Source organism: Catharus ustulatus, chromosome 27 (genome assembly GCF_009819885.2).
Source record: "Catharus ustulatus isolate bCatUst1 chromosome 27, bCatUst1.pri.v2, whole genome shotgun sequence".
NCBI lineage: Eukaryota > Metazoa > Chordata > Aves > Passeriformes > Turdidae > Catharus > Catharus ustulatus.
The window spans coordinates 3808768-3827554 of NC_046247.1; the positions used below are offsets into that span (position 1 = coordinate 3808768).

The 18787-nt window shown below is 60.9% G+C and overlaps 3 protein-coding genes across 5 annotated transcripts; 1 reads left to right on the forward strand and 2 right to left on the reverse strand.

Annotated features, from left to right (window-relative positions):
- Positions 1 to 534: 534 nt before the first annotated feature.
- Positions 535 to 11332, reverse strand: DDX56 (DEAD-box helicase 56). 2 transcript variants are annotated; one of them, XM_033081290.1, is made up of 14 exons: positions 11241 to 11332; positions 10619 to 10780; positions 10274 to 10434; positions 9396 to 9566; positions 8787 to 8877; positions 7974 to 8218; positions 6044 to 6157; positions 5607 to 5753; positions 4932 to 5026; positions 4338 to 4411; positions 3732 to 3821; positions 2553 to 2658; positions 1432 to 1520; positions 535 to 647 (listed from the first exon to the last, which is right to left on the reverse strand). In XM_033081290.1, the coding sequence occupies exons 1-14, from the start codon at positions 11301 to 11303 to the stop codon at positions 561 to 563; spliced, it is 1695 nt and encodes a 564-aa protein (XP_032937181.1). In that variant the 5' UTR covers positions 11304 to 11332; the 3' UTR covers positions 535 to 560. The 2 variants fall into 2 exon arrangements, with proteins under 2 accessions (XP_032937181.1, XP_032937182.1); XM_033081291.2 differs by lacking the exons at positions 535 to 647; positions 1432 to 1520; positions 2553 to 2658; positions 3732 to 3821 and adding an exon at positions 3960 to 4137.
- A 598-nt stretch (positions 11333 to 11930) lies between these two features.
- On the reverse strand, positions 11931 to 15448 carry TMED4 (transmembrane p24 trafficking protein 4). Its single transcript, XM_033081295.2, has 5 exons — positions 15262 to 15448; positions 14666 to 14766; positions 14188 to 14313; positions 13483 to 13629; positions 11931 to 12196 (listed from the first exon to the last, which is right to left on the reverse strand). Exons 1-5 carry the CDS (start codon positions 15404 to 15406, stop codon positions 12047 to 12049), a joined length of 669 nt encoding a protein of 222 aa, XP_032937186.1. The 5' UTR covers positions 15407 to 15448; the 3' UTR covers positions 11931 to 12046.
- LOC117007868 (interleukin-36 receptor antagonist protein-like) lies at positions 14976 to 17974 on the forward strand. 2 transcript variants are annotated; one of them, XM_033081300.1, is made up of 5 exons: positions 14976 to 15000; positions 16291 to 16351; positions 16432 to 16520; positions 16607 to 16737; positions 17324 to 17974. In XM_033081300.1, exons 1-5 carry the CDS (start codon positions 14988 to 14990, stop codon positions 17534 to 17536), a joined length of 507 nt encoding a protein of 168 aa, XP_032937191.1. In that variant the 5' UTR covers positions 14976 to 14987; the 3' UTR covers positions 17537 to 17974. The 2 variants fall into 2 exon arrangements, with proteins under 2 accessions (XP_032937191.1, XP_032937194.1); XM_033081303.1 differs by lacking the exon at positions 14976 to 15000 and adding an exon at positions 16026 to 16092.
- Positions 17975 to 18787: the final 813 nt, after the last annotated feature.

Below are 18787 nucleotides of genomic sequence, written 5' to 3' on the forward strand. Positions count from 1 at the left end.
GTGGCAGGTGTCCCCAGGGGGTGTCCCCAAGGGATGCTCCAGGTGTCCCCACTGTCCCTGGGTGTCAGGCCGTGTCCCCAGGGGGTGTCCCCAGGGGGTGTCCCCAGGTGTCCCCAGTGTCCCAGAGTCTCAGGTCATGTCCCCAGGCGTGTCCCTGGGTCTCAGGTTGTGTCCCCAGGTGTCCCCAGGGGGTGTCCCCAGAGTCAGGTCGTGTCCCCAGGGGGTGGCCCCAGGTGTTCCCAGTGTCCCCAGGTGTCAGGCCATGTCCCCAGGGATGTCCCCAGGGGTGTCCCCAGGCTCAGGCCTGTGTCCCCAGGGATGTCCCCAGCGGTGTCCCCAGGCTCAGGCCGTGTCCCCAGGGATGTCCCCAGGGGTCAGGCCGTGTCCCCAGGGGTGTCCCTGGGCTCAGGTCGTGTCCCCAGGGGTGTCCCCAAGGGATGTCCCAGGTGTCCCCAGTGTCCCCAGGTGTCAGGTTGTGTCCCCAGGGGTCAGGCCGTGTCCCCAGGGCTGTCCCCAGGTGTCCCCAGGCTCAGGCCGTGTCCCCAGGGATGTCCCCAGGCTCAGGCCGTGTCCCCACCCCCCCTGCTCCGTTTGTTGCCCCGCCGGGTGAATCTGAAGCTCTGCAGGGGATTCCCGGAGCCGCGGGGCTGCGACACAACAGGGGGAGGGTTAGAGGGGGATTGGGGGGATTTTTGGGGGTTTGGGGGAATTTTTGGGGATTTGGGGGAGGTTTGAGGGGTTTTTTGGGGGGTGTTGGAGGATTTTAGGGAGATTTTGGAAGTTTTTGGGGGGATTTTTGGGGGTTCAGGGGGATCCCTCACCTTGGCTCCCCACAGCTGGACCCCAGGAGTGGGGGGGGGTTGGAATTTGAGGGTTCAGGGGGAAATTTGGGGGGGATTTGGGAAGAATTCAGGGGGAGCTTGGAGGGATTTGGGGCAATTTTTGGGAAGATTCAGGGATTTTGGGGGAGGGTCCCTCACCTTGGTACCCGTGGGGGTGCAGGGGTGGGAATCTGGGGGTTCAGGGAGGATTTTGGGGTTGGAATTTGGGGGTTCAGGGTGGGAATTTGGGGGTTCAGGGTGGGAATTTGGGGGTTCAGGGAGAATTTGGGGGTTCAGGGGGGATTTGGGGGTTGAAATTTGGGGGTTCAGGGATGGGAATTTTGGGGTTGAGGAGGATTTGGGGTTCAGGAGGATCTGGGGTGCAGGGGGATTTGGGGGTTCAGGAGTTGGAATTTGGGGATTCAGAAGGGATTTGGGGGTTCAGGAGGATTTGGGGTTCAAGGGTGAGGATTTGGGGGTTGGAATTTGGGGGTTCAGGGGCTGGAATTTGGGGTTTCAGGGATGGGAATTTGGGGTTCAGGAGGATTTGGGGTTCAGGGGTGAGGATTTGGGGTGCAGGGGTGAGGATTTGGGGTGCAGGGTCCCTCACCTTGCTGCCCCCCCGCCTGGGCCCGGCCCCTCGGGGACATTTCCTCTTCCTGGGGTTGGGGTTGGCGACGCCGCGGAGACTGGGGGGGACTGGGGGGGGGAAAAAACGGGGGGGTCACCCCAAAAACACCCCAAAAACATCCCAAAAATCACCCCAAAATCACCCAAAAACCACCCCAGAACCATTTCTGTACCCAGGCACTCAGGGATGTGCCCCAGGTGGGGTTGGGGCTGCTCCCATTTCCCCATTTCCCCCATTTTAACCCAATTTTTACCCATTTTATCCCATTTAAATATCTTTTTTTCACCATTTTTTCACTTTTTTCCCCCATTTTTTCCCATTTTTTCAGTATTTTTTCCCATTTTTTTAGGTTTTTATCCCATTTTTTCCCATTTTTTCAGTTTTCTGCCCCATTTTTACCCAGGCACTCAGGGATGTGCCCCAGGTGGGGTTGGGGCTGCTCCCATTTCCCCATTTTAATCCCATTTTTACCCCATTTTTTCAGGTTTTTCCCCCATTTTTTCATATTTTTCCCCCATATTTTAGGTTTTTATCCCATTTTTTCAGTTTTCTGCCCCATTTTTACCCAGGCACTCAGGGATGTGCCCCAGGTGAGGTTGGGGTTGCTCCCATTTCCCCATTTCCCCCATTTTAATCTCATTTTTATCCCATTTTTCCCCATTTTAACCCCATTTTTATCCCATATTTCAGGTTTTTATCCCATTTTTTCCCATTTTTTCAGTTTTTTGCCCCATTTTTACCCAGGTACTCAGGGATGCGCCCCAGGTGAGGCTGAGGCTGCTCCCATTTCCCCATTTCCCCCATTTTAACCCCATTTTTTCAGTTTTTATCCCATTTTCCCCCCATTTTTTCAGTTTTCCCCCCATTTTTTCAATTTTTATCTCATTTTTTCCCATTTTTGCAGTTTTTTTGCCCCATTTTTACCCAGGTACTCAGGGATGTGCCCCAGGTGGGGTTGGGGCTGCTCCCATTTCCCCATTTTTCCCCCATTTAAATCCCATTTTTACTCCATTTTAATCCCATTTTTTCAGGTTTTTATCCCATATTTCACTTTTTTATCAATTTTTTCCCCTTTTTTCAGTTTTTTGCCCCATTTTTACCCAGGTACTCAGGGATGTGCCCCAGGTGAGGTTGGACATTTGCAGGGTGCAGGGGTCGGTCGTGTCTCAGCGCCTGCAGGTCCCTGGGATTGTCCTCAAAATAAACCTGGAACCACCAAAAACCCCAATTAATTATTAATTAATCATTAATTACTAATTAATTAGAATTAAATGTTCATTGATTAATTTATTCATGGCAGCAGAGAAAGCTCAGATCAATTATAAGGAGAAAAACTGGGTTAAAAATGAGGATTTGGGGGGAAATCCTAAAAGGATTTTGGGGGTTTTTATGGAAATTTGGGGTTTTTTAAATGAGAATTTTGGGGTTTTTTTTAATTGGGATTTGGGGTTTTTGAGGGGATTTGGGTTTTTTTTTAATGGGAATTTTGTTTGTTTTTTTTTTTAAAGGGGAGTTTGGTTTTTTTTAAAGGGGAATTTTGGGGTTTTTAATGGGATTTGGGGTTTTTAAGGGGAATTTTGTGGTTTTTTAATGGAAATTTTGGGGTTTTTAATGGGATTTGGGGTTTTTAAGGGGAATTTTGGGGTTTTTTAATGGAAATTTTGGGGTTTTTTAAAGGGGAATTTTGGGTTTTTATTGGAATTTGTTTTTTTTTTTTAATGGGAATGTGTGTTTTTTAATGGAAATTTTGGGATTTTTTTAAGGGGAATTTGGGTGGTTTTTTTTAACTTGGGGTTTTTATTGGGAATTTGGGGTTTTTAAGGGGAATTTGGGGTTTTATTGGAATTTGGGGTTTTTAAAGGGAGTTTGGGGGTTTTTAATGGGAATTTTGGGGGTTTTTTAATGGAATTTGGGGTTTTTATTGGAATTTGGTTTTTTTTTTTTACTGGGAATTTGGGGTTTTTATGGGAATTTGAGGTTTTTCTAATGGGAATTTTGGGGTTTTTTAAATGGGAATTTGGGGTTTTTTTAAATGGAATTTGGGGTTTTTAAATGGAATTTGGGGGTTTTGAGGGGATTTGGGGTTTTTAAAATTGGAATTTGGGTTTTTTTAATGGAATTTGGGGTTTTTACCCCAATTTGGGGATTTTTTAATCCTGATTTTGGGGGGTTTGTCCTGCACTTTAAGGATTTGGGGGTTTTATCTGGATTTTGGGTTTTTACCCCAGTTTTGGGGTCTCTCTCAGGGGTTCCTGTCCCAGTTTGGCTCCAGCTCTCACCTTGAGTTTCTCAGAGTTGAGCAGCTCCTGCCGCAGCTCCCGGAGCCGCGCCTCGCGCACGGCCTGCTTGGTGACAGAGCGCATGGCGTCCTGGGGACATGGGGACATGAATGGGGACATTAATGGGGACATGGGGACAGGCCTGCTTGGTGACAGAGCGCATGGCGTCCTGGGGACATGGGGACATGAATGGGGACATTGGGGACAGGCCTGCTTGGTGACAGAGCGCATGGCATCCTGGGGACATTGGGGACATTAATGGGGACATGGGGACAGGCCTGCTTGGTGACAGAGCGCATGGCGTCCTGGGGACATGGGGACATCAATGGGGACATTAATGGGGACATCAGAGACATCATTGGGGACATGAGGGACAGGCCTGCTTGGTGACAGAGCGCATGGCGTCCTGGGGACATGAATGGGGACATGAATGGGGACATGGGAATATCATTGGGGACATTGGGGACATCAGGACACCCCCATGGCATCCTGGGGACACTGGGACAGCCCCAGGGACCCTCCCATGGCATCCTCAGGAAGGGACACAGGTGGCACCAGCCCCTCATTGTCCCCTCAGTGTCCCCCCTGTCCCCTTTGTCCCCATACCCTGCAGCGGTACCGCAGCGTCTCAATCTCCTCCATGCGGAACTCGTAGGGCTGCAGCATGGACTGCCCGTTCTCTGTGGGGACAGGGGGTGACATCAGTGTGCCCTCAGTGTCCCCTGGGTCCCCTCAGTGTCCCCTGGGTCACCTCAGTGTCCCCACAGACACCCCCGTGTCCCTCAGTGTCCCCAAACCCCCCCAGTCCCAATTCAGAACTCGTACGGCTGCAGCATGGACTGCCCGTTCTCTGTGGGGACAGGGGTGACATCAGTGTCACCTCAGTGTCCCCAGGGTCTCCAAACCCCCGCCCAGACACCCCAAACCCCCTCAGTGTCCCCGAACATCCCCAGTGTCCCCAAGCCTCCCCAATGTCCCCCAGTGTCCCCAAGCCCCCCCAGTGTTCCCAAGCCTCTCCATGTCCCCACATCCCCCCAATGTCCCCCAGTGTCCCCAAGCCTCCCCAGTGTCCCTCATGTCCCCAAACACTCCCCAGTGTCCCCAAGCCCCTCCACAGTGTCCCCCATGTCCCCAAACACACCCCAGAGTCCCCAAGCCCCCCCATGTCCCCATGTCCTCAAGCCCCCCCATGTCCCCCACCTCCTGCCAGCGTGTCCTCGATGTGCCGCAGTCCCTCGCGCTCCTCGGGCAGTGCCAGCGTCAGCGCCGTGCCAGGGCTGTCCCCACGGGCTGTCCTGGGGACAGGGACATGCTGGGACACCCTGGGGACACCCCTGGGACATCCCTGATACCCCTGGGACATCCCTGAGGACAGGGACATGCTGGGACACCCTGGGGGTACCCTGGGACATCCCTGACACCCCTGGGGACACCCTGGGGACATTCCTGACATCCCTGGGGACAACCTGGGACATCCCTGATGCTCTGGGCACAGGGACACCTTGGGGACACCCTAGGGACAGGTTGGGACACTAGAGACCGTGGGGACACCTTGGGGACACCCAAAGTCCATGCCAGCCCTCCCCAGTGACACCCTGGTGACCCTGAGGACAACCCTGGGGACAAGGGACACACCCTGGGGACACCCAAAGCCCCCCCAGCCCCATGGGGACACCCTGGTGACACCCCTGGGGACAGATCTGTCCACGTGGAGGATTTAGGACTCCAGCGAGCTGGGGACAATGAAGATGTGACCTCAGGACCCCCTGGTGACACTGGGGACACCCCAAACCCCCTGGTGACACCGTGAGGGACACCCCAGAGCACTGGTGACCCCCAGGTGACCGCCAGGTGACACAGTGACAGGTGACACACCTGCCCACGCGGTGGATGTACGACTCCACCGTGCTGGGGACATCGAAGTTGACGACGGCGGCGACGTTCTGGAAATCGATCCCTCGAGAGGCGCTGAACTCGGGGTCCTGGGGACACTGCGGGGACTGTCCCCTGCTGCCACCCTTCCTGGGGACACATGGGGACATGGGGACACACAGGGACACACAGGGACATGGGGACACTGCTGCTGTCCCCTCCTGGGGACACCCACTGGGCACAGGGACAGAGACCCCGCAGCACTCACAGGACACTGATGACACCCACAGCAGCCTGGTGGCATCCCTGAGTCCCCAGTGCCACCCCGCTGTCCCTCCTGTCCCCAGCTGACCAGGCTGTCCCCAATATCACCCTCCTGTTCCCAGGCTGTCCCCAGTGCCATCCCCCTGTCCCCATTGTCCCCATTGTCCCCAGCTCACCTGGCCGTCCCCCCCTTGCGCGGGCGGTGCCGGGGGGGCTCTGCCGGCCCCTCCTCGTCGGTGGCCACGATGTAATCATAGAGACCCCGGTTAAACTGGGCAATGACATGGCACCTGTCACAGGGACAGCAGGGGACATCAGTGGGGACAGCACAGAGTCACCTGGGACAGCACAGAGTCACCTGGGACAGCACAGAGTCACCAGGCACCTGTCACAGGGACACAGGGACAGCAGGGGACAGCCCAGTCACAGGGACAGCAGGGGACATCACTGGGGACAGCCCAGAGTCACCTGGGACAGCCCAGCGTCACCTGGGATATCCCAGTGTCACCAGGTATCTGGGACAGGGACATCAGGGGACATGCTTTGTCACTCAGGACATGCCACTGTCACCAGGCACCTGGGACAGGGACATCAGTGGGGACATGCCAGTGTCACCTGGGATATGGGATTGTCATCAGGCACATGCCACTGTCACCAGGCACCCGGGACAGGGACATCAGGGGACATCAGCAGTGACATTCCCATGTCACCAGGGACACCCCAGTATCACCAGGCACCTGGGACAGGGACATCAGTGTGGAGGGACATGCCAGTGTCACCAGGCACCTTTGACAAGGACATCAGTGGGGACATCTCACTGTCACCCAGCACATGCCATTGTCACCAGGGACCCCTGTCCTGCCCCCTGGGAACTGAGGGAATTCCCCAAACCCCACCCCGTCATTTCCCTCAGTAATCACCGGGATCAGATGAGAGGTCAGGGATTGAGGGCACAGATGGGAAATCCCCAAACCCCACCCCATAAATCCCAGCATGTCACCAGTGCCATCGTGTCACCAGTGCCATCGTGTCACCAGGATCCCGCTGGCAGCTGGGGACTCAAACAGGAAATCCCATAAATCCCACCCCATAAACCCCTTCAGGACTGACTGGGATCAGGTGGGCAGCTGTGGGTTTAGGACACAAAAAAGAATCCCACAAACCCCGCCCCACAAACCCCATGAGGAGTAACCAGGATCAAGTACACAGTTGCAGGTTTAGACACAAATGGGAATCCCACAAACAGGAATCCCACAAATCCCACCCCATAAGCTCCATGAGGCCTGACCAGGAGTGTGCAGGTAGCTGCAGGTTCAGGACACAAAAGAGAATCCCACAAACCCCATACCACAAACCCCACCCCATAAACCCCTTCAGGACTGACTGGGAGCAGGTGGGCAGCTGCAGGTTCAGGACACAAAAGGGAATCCCACAAACAGGAATCCCACAAATCCCACCCCACAAACAGCAATCCCACCCCACAAACGCCGGCTGTCTCACCGGGCACGGGCAGCTGCAGGTTTAGGATAAAAACAGGAATCCTACAAACCCCACCCCATAAATCCCATCAGGACAGACCAGGAGTGGTCAGGCAGCTGTGGGTTCAGGACACAAAAGGGAATCCCACAAACAGGAATCCCACAAATCCCACCCCACAAACAGCAATCCCACCCCATAAATCCCATCAGGACTGACCGGAAGTGCGCAGGCAGCTGCAGGTTCAGGACACAAAAGGGAATCCCATAAACAGAAATCCCACAAACCCCACCCCACAAACCCCACTGTCTCACCAGGAGCAGGCAGGCAGGCAGCTGCAGGTTCAGGACACAAAAGGGAATCCCACAAACAGAAATCCCACAAACCCCACCCCACAAAGCCCATCAGGACAGACCAGGAGTGGTCAGGCAGCTGCAGGTTCAGGACACAACCAGGAAATCCCACAAACAGGAATCCCACAAAGCCCACCCCACAAACAGCAATCCCACCCCACAAAGCCCATCAGGACTGACCGGGAGCGGGCAGGCAGCTGTGGGTTTAGGATAAAAAAGGGAATCCCATAAACAGAAATCCCACAAACCCCACCCCACAAATCCCACCAGGACTGACCGGGAGCGCGCAGGCAGCTGCGGGTTCAGGGTGCAGGCGGCGATCCCGAACTGCTCCAGGAAGAGTTTGAGGCGGAAGGCCCGGGCCAGGCTGCCCACGAAGAGCAGAGCCCGGCCCCGCAGCAGCCGCAGCTTCAGCAGCGCCGCCAGCAGCAGGAACTTGTCCTCCTCGGTGTCACAGCACACCTGGAACTGCTGCAGCTGCGAACGGCCCGGGAGGCGCGGCTCGGGGGGCAGCACGTGAACCTGGGATGGGAATTTGGGATCAGAAACCCAAAATGGGGGATAAGGAGCTGGAATTCCTGGGAGATGGGTGTCAGGGGGCAGGACATGAACCTGGAACAGGGGTTTGGGGGCAGGAACCCAAAATAGGGGATAAGGAACTGGAATTCTCAACAGCTGGAACTGCTGCGGCTCCAGGGGCAGCATCTGAGCCTGGAACAGGAATTTGGGGTCAGGGATCTGAAATGGGGGATAAGGAACTGGAATTCCCAGGAGACAGGGGTCAGGGTGCAGCACCTGAACCTGGGATGGGAGTTCGGGTTCAGGGATCTGAAATGGGGGATTGGGGAGATGGAATTGCAGCACCTGAAAGAGGAATTTGGGGTCAGGGATCTGAAAGGGGGAATAAGGCCCAAACCCTGGTGGTTTTCCATCCCCAAAATTCCTGGTTCTGTGCTCCTGTGAAGGGTGTTCCCAAACCCTGGTGTATTCCATCTCTGCAGCCCCCCCAGCCCTCATTCCAGCCCCCCCAAATCTCATTCCAGCCCCCCAGCCCTCACTCCAGCCCCGCCAATCCCCAGTCCCCACTCACAGGGTTGTGCAGCACCAGCTCCTGCAGCGCCTCCAGCTCGGGGTTCAGCGTGGCCGACACCAGCAGGGCCTGGTAGATCTTGGGCAGGTGGCTGGGGGGGAACGGGGGGTCAGGGGCACCCCAAAATCCCTGAGGGTACCCTAAAACACTTCAGGGTACCCCAAAACCCCTGAGGGCACCCTAAAATCCCTCAGGGTACCCCAAAACCTCTCAGTGCCCCACAAATTCTCAGTGCCCCAAACCCCTCAGAGCCCCAAAACCTCAGTAGTGCCCCAACCTCTTACCTGTGCCCTCCACCCCCGTGTCCCCTGTGTGTCCCTCCAGTGTCCCCTGGATGTCCCAAAAGCCCCGAGTGCTCTGAGTGTCCCTCCAGCGTCCCCTGAGTGTCACCCCATGTCCCCTGAGTGTCCCAAGTGTCCACTGAATGTCCTCCTGTGTCCTGAGTGTCCTGAGTATCCTGAGTGACTTGAGTGTCCTGAGTGTCCCCTGAGCACCCTGAGTGTCCCGAGTGCCCCTCCAATGTATTCCATGTTCCCTGAGCATCACTGAATATCCCCCCATGTCCCGAGTGTCTCCCCAGTGTCCCCAGTGTCCCCTGAGTGTCCCCACCAGAGCAGGGCCTTGATGTCATCCCCGAAGCCGAAGGACAGCAGCAGATCAGCCTCGTCCAGCACCAGCAGCTCCAGCCACGGCCGCAGGCTCAGGTTGTGCTCGGCCACGTGCGCCAGGACACGGCCAGGAGTGCCCACCACCACGTCAGGCTGCTCCATCAGCACCGGCCTGGGGACACCAGGGGACATGGGACATCAGGGACACCCAGGGCACGGTCAGGAGTGCCCACCACCACGTCAGGCTGCTCCATCAGCACCGGCCTGGGGACACCAGGGGACATGGGACATCAGGGACACCCAGGGGACACCCAGGGAGGGGTCAGGGACATCAAGGGGACACCCACGGAGGGCTCAGGGACACCCAGGGAGGGCTCACAGACATGGAGGGGACACCAGGGGTCAGGGGGGCTTGGGGACATGGAGGGGACACCCAGGGAGGGTTCAGGGACACTCAGGGGACACCCGGGGAGGGCTCAGGGACATTGAGGGGACACCAGGGGACACAAGGGAGGGCTCAAGGACACTCAGGGGACACCAGGGACACCCAGGGAGGGGGCAGGGACACTCAGGGGACACCAGGGGGGCTCAGGGACATGGAGGGGACACCAGGGGACACAAGGGAGGGCTCAGGGACACCCAGGGGACACCCAGGGAGAGACCAGGGACACCCAGGGAGGGCTCAGGGACATTGAGGGACACCAGAGAGGGCTCAGAGGTCCCAGGGGGACAGCAGGAAGGGCTCAGGGACACCAGGGGACACCCAGGGAGGGCTCAGGGACATAGAGGGGACACCAGGGGACGCCAGGGAGGGCTCAGGGGTCCCAGGGGGGGTCTCAGGGGACACCAGGGGACAGCAGGGGCTGTCAGGTGACTGACCGCTGCTCAGCGAGCTCGGCCTGCCCGCACAGCTCGGCCACGCGCAGCCGGCGGCCGCAGAAGGCGCAGAGGCGGCGCAGGGTGTGCCCGACCTGCCGGGCCAGCTCTGCCGAGGGCACCAGCACCAGAGCCCGCACGGCCTGGGGCACGGCTGGGGCTGCCTGGGGACAGAGGGGACAGCAGGGACACACAGGGGACAGCGGGGTCACTGCAGGGCACAGGAAACCAGGGCCACCCCAATGTCCCCATCCCGTTCTGCAGTGACCCCCAATATCCTCCATGTTCAACTTCCCCAGTGCCCCCAGTACCCCCCAGTATCCCCAGTACCCCCAGTATTCCCAGTACCTCCTTGATGCCCAGCAGTTTGTGCAGCAGGGGCAGTCCGTACGCTCCCGTTTTCCCGGAGCCCGTCCTGGCCCGGGCCAGCAGGTCCCGGCCCTCCATGGCCAGCGGGATGGCCTGGGCCTGGATGGCCGTGGGCACTGCCCAGCCCAGCTCCGCCACCGCCTGCGGGCGCGGGGCTCGGGTCACCACAGGGACATGTCCTCCCCGTGGCGACAATCCTCAGTGTCACCCTCTCCCCGTGGTGACAGTCCTCAGTGTCCCCTCAGCCCCCCACCTTCTCATGTCCCCAAATGGACCCCGACATCCCGGTCGCCTCCCCGCTGAGCCCCTACCCCTCATGGCCTTGTCCCCCCCAAGGGTCCCCCAGTGTCCCCATCCCTCCCCTCAGAGGGTCCCCAATGTCCCCGTGCCCCCAAAGGGACCCCAATTTTCCACAACCCTCCCCGAGCGACCCCCGCTGTCCCAATCCTCCCCCACTCCCAAAAACTCCCCGATCCCTGCCCACAGAGGGCTCTCCCACACCCCTCACGGGACCCTACCCTCCGAACACCCCGCTCCTCCCCGGCCCGCGCCCCGCTACCGGTGTCCCGCTTGCCCCTCACGTCCCCCGCTCTCCCCTCACCCGCAGCAGCCGCCCGTCCAGCCCCATGTGCTCGAAGCCCTTCGCCTCCACGTCTGGCGCCATCTTGGCCTCACCGCCCACAAGGCACTTCCGGCCGCGCCGCCCACAGACACTTCCGGTCGCGCGGCCAGAGCGCCGCCAGGGCGGGTGGAAGCTTACAGCGCCTCCTGGTGGTGGAGGACTGGCAGCACCCAACACCCCAAAATCCCCCCGGGGTCGTTCCTTGGGGGGATTCGCCCCCGCCAGCGGGAAAACGCCCTCGGGACAGGCAGCTGAGCGCCACAACCCCCTCCCCGCTCCAAAAATGCACCGACAACTCTTGGTGGAACCAAAAATCTTTATTTCCCTCCCCAAAAAAAACACTTCGGGGGATGGCTCCTCTCTGCACCCCTCCCCAACCTGCCCACGCCCCCCCGGCAGCGAGGGTCCCTCCCAGCACCCCAGGGTGGGGGGGATGGGTTTGGGGGCTCCCCTGGGTGCCCCAGGGGGGCTGGGATGGATTTAGGGGAGTCCCCAGGTCCCCCCTAACACCCTAGGGTGGGTGGGATGGATCTGGGGGCTCCCCTGGGTGTCCCAGGGTGGGTGGGATGGGTTTGGGGGAGCCCCTGGGTACCCCCCCAACACCCCAGGGTGGGCGGGATGGGTCTGGGGGAGCCCCCAGGTCCCTCTCAGCACCCCAGGGTGGGTGGGATGGGTCTGGGGGTTCCCCTGGGGGGGTGGGATGGGTCTGGGGGAGCCCCCAGGCCTGAGTGAGTGGGATCCCCTGTTGGGGGGGTTTGGGGAGCCCCCCGGAGGCAGTGGTGGGGTTACACCAATTTCTTGGCCTCGAAGAAGCTCTTGAGGTGCCTCATCTGCCAGATGCCGGTGAGGATGAGGATGATGGTCTGGGCTATGGACCACCAGAGCACGCGCTGGTTCGTGCTCTCGCTCGTCATGCGGAAACGCTCCTCGCGGTACTGCGGGGCAGGGTGAGTTAGTGGGGGGAAACAGCCCCAAAACAGCCCAAAACCAGTCCAGAAACAGCGCAAAAACAGCCCAAAACAGCCCAAACCAGCCCAAAACAGTCCAAAACAGTCCAAAACAGCCCCAAAACAGCCCAAAACCACCCCAAAAACACCCGGGGTCACCCAAAAACACCCCAAAAACACCCGGGGACACCCAGAAACCACCCCAAAACAAATGGGGTCACCCCAAAACCACGCAGGGTCACCCAAAAACACCCCAAAAACACCCGGGGTCACCCCAAAAACAAACAGGGTCACCCAAAAACATCCGGGGACACCCCAAAAACACATGGGGTCAGCCCAAAACCATGTGGTGTCGCCCCAAAAACAAACGGGGACATCCCAAAACACCCCAAAAACAAACGGGGACATCCAAAAACCATGTGGGGTCACTCCAAAAAAAAAACAAACGGGGTCACCCCAAAACCACGTGGAGTCACCCCAGAAACACTCAGGAATATCCCAAAAACACACAGTCACCCCAAAAACACCCCTAAACCACCCAGGGTCACCCCAAAAACAAACGGGGTCACCCCAAAACCACCTAGAGTCACCCCAAAAACATGTGGGGACACCCCAAAAACACCCAGGGTCACCCCAAAAACCACGCAGAGTCACCCCATAAATAGCGGGCTCACCCCACCATGCCACAGATTCACCCCAGAACTGAGCAGATTCACCCCAAAATATCACAGATTCACCCCAAAACTGAGCAGATTCACCCCAAAATATCACAGATTCACCCCAAAATGTCAAAGATTCACCCCAAAACGCCACAGATTCACCCCAAAACTGAGCAGATTCACCCCAAAACGTCACAGATTCACCCCAAAATGTCAAAGATTCACCCCAAAACGTCACAGATTCACCCCAAAACTGAGCAGATTCACCCCAAAATCCCCTGGATTCCTCCCCAAACCACAGGGATTTCTCCAAAATCTGCACAGATTCACCCCAGACTTGTGCAGATTCACCCCAAAACGTCACAGATTCACCCCAAAATGTCACAGATTCACCCCAAAATGTCAAAGATTCACCCCAAAACGCCACAGATTCACCCCAGAACTGAGCAGATTCACCCCAAAACCCCCTGGATTCATCCTCAAACTGCAGGGATTTCTCCAAAATCTGCACAGGCTCACCCCAGAACAGCACAGACTCACCCCAGGATTGTCCCCAAACACCCCCAGTGTCACCCCAAACCCCCAGTGTCACCCCAAACCCCCAGCCCTGCTCACCCTCTGGTAGTTCTGCTCCTTCTGGATCTGCTCCACCTGGTCCAGCAGCTGCCGCGCGCGCAGCTGCAGTTCGGTCAGCTTGTCCTTGGCGGCGATCTCGGGGTAGTTGTTGGTGTGCTCGCCCACCTGGATGTCCAGGTGCACCCGCTGCGGGGACAGGGGTCACTGGGGTGGCACTGGCAGTGACACCAGCAATGGCACCAGGGCTGCCACCAGCAGTGACACCAGGGCTGGCACCAGCAATGGCACTGACAGTGACACCAGCAATGGTACAGCCATGGGGAGAGCAGAGGGTGTGGGCATTGGGCTGGCACTGGTAGTGACACCAGCAATGGTACCAGGGCTGGTATGGCCATGGGGAGGGTGCAGGGCTGTCACCAGGGCTGGCACAGCCATGGTATGGGCAGGGGGTGTGGGCACAGGGCTGTCCCCAGGGTTATCCCCAGGTTTATCCTCAGGCTGTCCCCAGTCTGCCCCTAGTGCCATCCCCAGCTGTCCCCAGCTCTCCCAGCCTGTCCCCAATGGTGTCCCAGCCTGTCCCCAGCTGTCCCAGCTCTGTCCCCAGCTATCCCACCTGTCCCAGCTCTGTCCCCAGCTGCCCCCAGCCTGTCCCAGCTCTGTCCCCAGCTGTCCCAGCTCTGCCCCAGCCTGTCCCAGCTGTCCCAGCCTGTCCCCATTGCTGTCCCAGTGTCCCAGGTGCATTACCAGCTTGCCCCCAGCGAACAGGGCCATGCGGGTGGAGTTGGAGTGCAGGCAGATCTGGTGCTCGCCCGGCGTGTGCGACGTGAAGGTGAAGCGGCCCTCGGAGCCATACTGCCGTGACAGCACCACCTGGGACAGCAGGGACACTGTCACACCTGGGCACGGCCAGGGCCACCCCATGGGAGAGGAACATGGGCATTGACAGCCCACAGACACAGGGACATGGTCACTGCCACCCCCTGGGCACTGGGGCACGACTGGGCTGGGTCCTGGCACCCCAAAACCCCCCACCCTGCTGGGAGTGGCACCCCAGGGACCCCCAGGGAGCCCTGGCCAGGCTGGAATGGCACCCCAGGGACACCCAGGGACATCCCCCCCACCCAGAGACCCCTCCCCATGCCCAGGGGTACCCAAATCCCTGCACAGACCCCTCCCCATCCTCAGGGGATGCCCAATCCCATCCCAGGGACCCCTCCCACACCTTTCCGTCGGGGTCCTTCACTTCCACGTGCATGCCCAGCCCCGGCGTGGAGGGCAGGAAGGACTCGGACTGTTTGTCCCACAGTTGTGTCCGGTAATTGCCTGGCACCGAGTGGGGACACCGGGCTCGGACCGGACCCCCAGTCCGGGACCCCCGGGTCGTATCCCCCCCAAACCCCCCAATGGTTCCTCCCGCTCCCCGGGAATCCCCGCACCCCCCTCCGCTCCCCAATGGTCCCTCCCGTTAACCCCCCCCCACCGATCCGCAGTGGTCGCTCCCATCACCCCAGTGGGGGCGGTGGTGTCGCCCACATCCCGGCCTAATGGTTCCTCCCGGTAACTCCCCCGGTCCTAAATTCCGTGCGCGTCTGTCCTCCTCACAAGAGCCCGCTGGTGCCTCCCGTTACCTCTCCGCCATTCCCGGTGCTCCCTCCCGTTATCCCTCCGCCATCCCCAGTGGTCTCTCCCGTTACCCCTCCGCCATTCCCGGTGGTCTCTCCCGTTACCCCCCTCCGCCATTCCCAGTGGTCTCTCCCGTTACCCCCTCAACCCCCCGCCATTCCCGATGCTCCCCGCCGCCGCCCCCGCCGCCCGCACCGATGACCATGGTCTCGTCGGGGATCTCCTCGATGAAGCAGCGCTTTTCAGTCTCGCCAATGTGGAAGTAGAGCCCATGGGCGCCCCAGCCCAGCAGCAGCAGCGCGGCCACAGCTGCTCTCAGCGCCTCCCCCAGCGCCGCCATGGTCCCTCCCGCCCGTCGGGGAGGGCGCTCTGCGCATGCGCCAGCGCCTCACCCGCCTCAGTGCGCCTGCGCTGCAGCCTCGGCGCCCGCGCCGCGCACGCGCAGTGGCGCCCTCAGCGATCTGTGGCTTCGCGCCTCTCTCTGCGCACGCGCAGCGCCCACGGCCACTCAGCGCTCCCCACGCCGCCCCTGCGCGCTGCCCGCCGTTCCCGCAGTGCGCATGCGCGCCCAGAGCCGCGGTGGCGCAGCGGGGAGGGCGTCGCTCCCTCGCCCCTAAGGTTGGGTGTTCGAGTCCCGCCGCAGCCGCCGCGGGGATCGCGGTGTCCCCGTGCTGTTTGGCGCTGTCGACCCCCATCGCCATGTGTCCCCTCTGTTGTCACCCCGCGGAGGTGCTGAGCAATGGCCGGGGCGGGGCTCGCCCTTCCCAGCAGTGTGGCAACACCACCGCCAACCTCCTTCCTTCCTTCCTCCCTCGTCGTCGCCCGCAGCGCCCGGAGCCGGGGGTCCCACCGGAGCCGGGGGTCCCAGCTGAGTCGGGGGTCCCAGCGGAATCAGGGGTCCCAGCGGAGCCGGGGGTCGCACCGGAGCCGGGGGTCTCACCAGAACCGGGGTTCTCACCAGAACCGGGGGTCCCAGCTGAGCCGGGGGTCCCAGCGGAGCCGGAGCCGGAGCCGGGGGTCCCATGGGTGAGCGCTGCCCGGGCACCCCGGGCACGGCCCGGCCGGGCGGGAGGGCACACGGAGAGCTTGGCACAGCCGGTGCCACCGCCGGGACCCTCGCTGGGGGTCTCGGGAGGGATCCCCAAGGCTCGGGGGGCGCGGGCAGGGGGCGCGGGGGTCTCCTGGTGGCCACCCTCAGCCTCGCCCTCCTCTTCCTCCGCGCAGAGGCCGAAGGCTTCGCCCTCTGCCCCGCGCCCGCCCTGCAGACCAAGGTGTTCCAGTACCGGTAAGGGACATCCCCGAGGGTCCCCGCGGGTGGCAGGGGACAGGGTGGCACCGCTGCCGCTGCCCCTGTGCCGCCCGCAGGCTCTGGGACGTGAACCAGAGGTCGCTGTACCTGCGCGATGGGCACCTGGTGGCCGGGCACCTGCAGGGCGCCAACGCCGCGCTGGAAGGTGACACGGGGACACGCGCGGGGACACGCGTGGGGACACGGGGACACGCGTGGGACGCGCGCTGAGGGTCCCCGTGCCACCTGCAGAGAAGGTGTTCTGGGTGCCCAACCGCGCCTTCGAGCCCGCCCGGCTGCCGGTGATCCTGGGCATCCAACACGGCTCCCGCTGCCTGAGCGCACAGAGCGGCCCCGGCGGACAGCCACGGCTCAGCCTGCAGGTGGGGACACGGCGGGACACGGCGGGGACAGCGAGGGGACAGAGAGCGGAGAGCCAGCGGACAGGGAGGGGACACGGAGGGGACAGGGACGGGCATGCCGAGGGCGTGAGGACACCGTGGGAATGGTGGATGGGGATGCAACGGGCACGGGGACACTGGAGGGACACTGGAGGGAAGGGGACGAGGACACCGTGGGGAGGGGACACCTGGGGACACGCGGACTGCGGAGCTGGTGACATTGCGGGATGGGGACACGGGGGCCACAGGGATGGGGACACGAGGATGGGGACATTGAGGGATGGGGACACGGGGACTGCAGTGCTGGGACATTGCTGGGTGGGGACACGGGGACGGTGGGAACGGGGACATTGCGAGATGGGGACATGGGGATGGAGACATTGAGGGATGGGGACACGCGGACCGCAGTGCCGGGACATTGTGGGATGGGGACACGGGGACCACAGGGATCACGGGGATGCGGACATTGCGGGATGGGGACACGGGGACATTACAGGACGGGCTCTGCAGCACGGTGGGCGCTGTGTCCCCGCGGGTGACGCGGGGGTGACACGGGGGTGGCCCGCAGGACGTGGACATCCGGGAGCTGCCCCGCGCCGGGGACAGCGCGGCCGCCTTCACCTTCTTCCGCTCCTACCGGGACGGGCTGTGGCGCTTCGAGTCGGCCGCGCACCCCGGCTGGTTCCTGTGCACGTCCCCGCGGGGCCACCAGCCCCTGGCGCTCTGTCGCCACCGCGATGTCACCTCCAACCTGCTCGACTTCTACTTCCAGCTCTGCTGAGCCCCCTCCACCCCCCTGCGCGGGGACAGCCCAGCCCCAGGGATGGTGACATCCCCCTGGGGAGGGTGACATCCCCCTCGGGAAGGTGACATCCCCCTGGGGAGGGTGACATCCCCCTGGGGAGGGTGACATCTTCCTGGAAAAGGTGACATCTTCCTGGAAAAGGTGACATCCTCACCCCAGGGATGGTGACATCCGCACCAGGATGGTGACATCCCCCTAGAGGGGGTGACATCCCCCTGAGGAGGGTGACATCTTCCTGGGGAGGGTGACATCCTCACCCAGGGAGGGTGACATGTCCTTGCTCCTCGGTGGCATCTTCCCCAGGATGGTGACATCCCTTCAGGACTGTGACATCCCCTTGGGGACAATGCCACCTCCCTGGGGACAATGCCATCCCGACCGCGCACCGGTGCGAGAATAAAGATGCTGAGGCCACGCGGTGTCCGAGTGTGGGTGGCACAGGGGGGACAGGGGGGACAGAGGTGGCACAGAGGTGGCACAGGGCGGGGCTGGTGGCACCGCGGGATGTGTCACCGCCGCGGGGTTGCCGCTCTTGCGCCACTCGCGCGATGGGGACAGAACGGGATGTCCCTGGGCGGGGGTGACGCGGCCCCTTCCCGGATTCTGTGGGGACACCGTGGGGGACAGGGGATGGGGACAACAGGGACAGGGCACACGGGGGTGTGGGGACAGGGGATGGAGAGCAGGAGGAACAGGGAATGTGGCATTTTGGGGACAATAGGGACAGGTGACGTGACATTTTGGGGACAAGGAATGTGGGACAGAAGGGACAGAGGACATGGGAGTGTGGGGATGTGGCACCTTGGGGACAGGGAAGGTGGCATTTTGGGGACAGGGCACACAGGACTGTGGGGACAGAGCTGGGATTTTTTGGGATTTGAGACCACAGGAACAGGGGGCAAGGGGACACCGTGGGGACAGAGCAGGTGCGGTCATGGGGACAGAGCACACAGGACCCTGGGGACAGGGCACAGGGCACCACGGGGATGGGACACAGGGGACACCTGGGAGTTTGGGGTCAGTGCTCATGGTGACAATGGTGACAAAGTGATGGGACCACAGGGACAGGGCACGGGGGGCTGGCAGGGGTCACCCACGGAGCACAGGGGACATGGCACAGGGGACATGGTACAGGGGATGGCACAGGGGATGGCACAGGGGACACAGCACAGGGGACACAGCACAGAGGACATGGCACAGGGGATGGCACAGGGGATGGCACAGGGA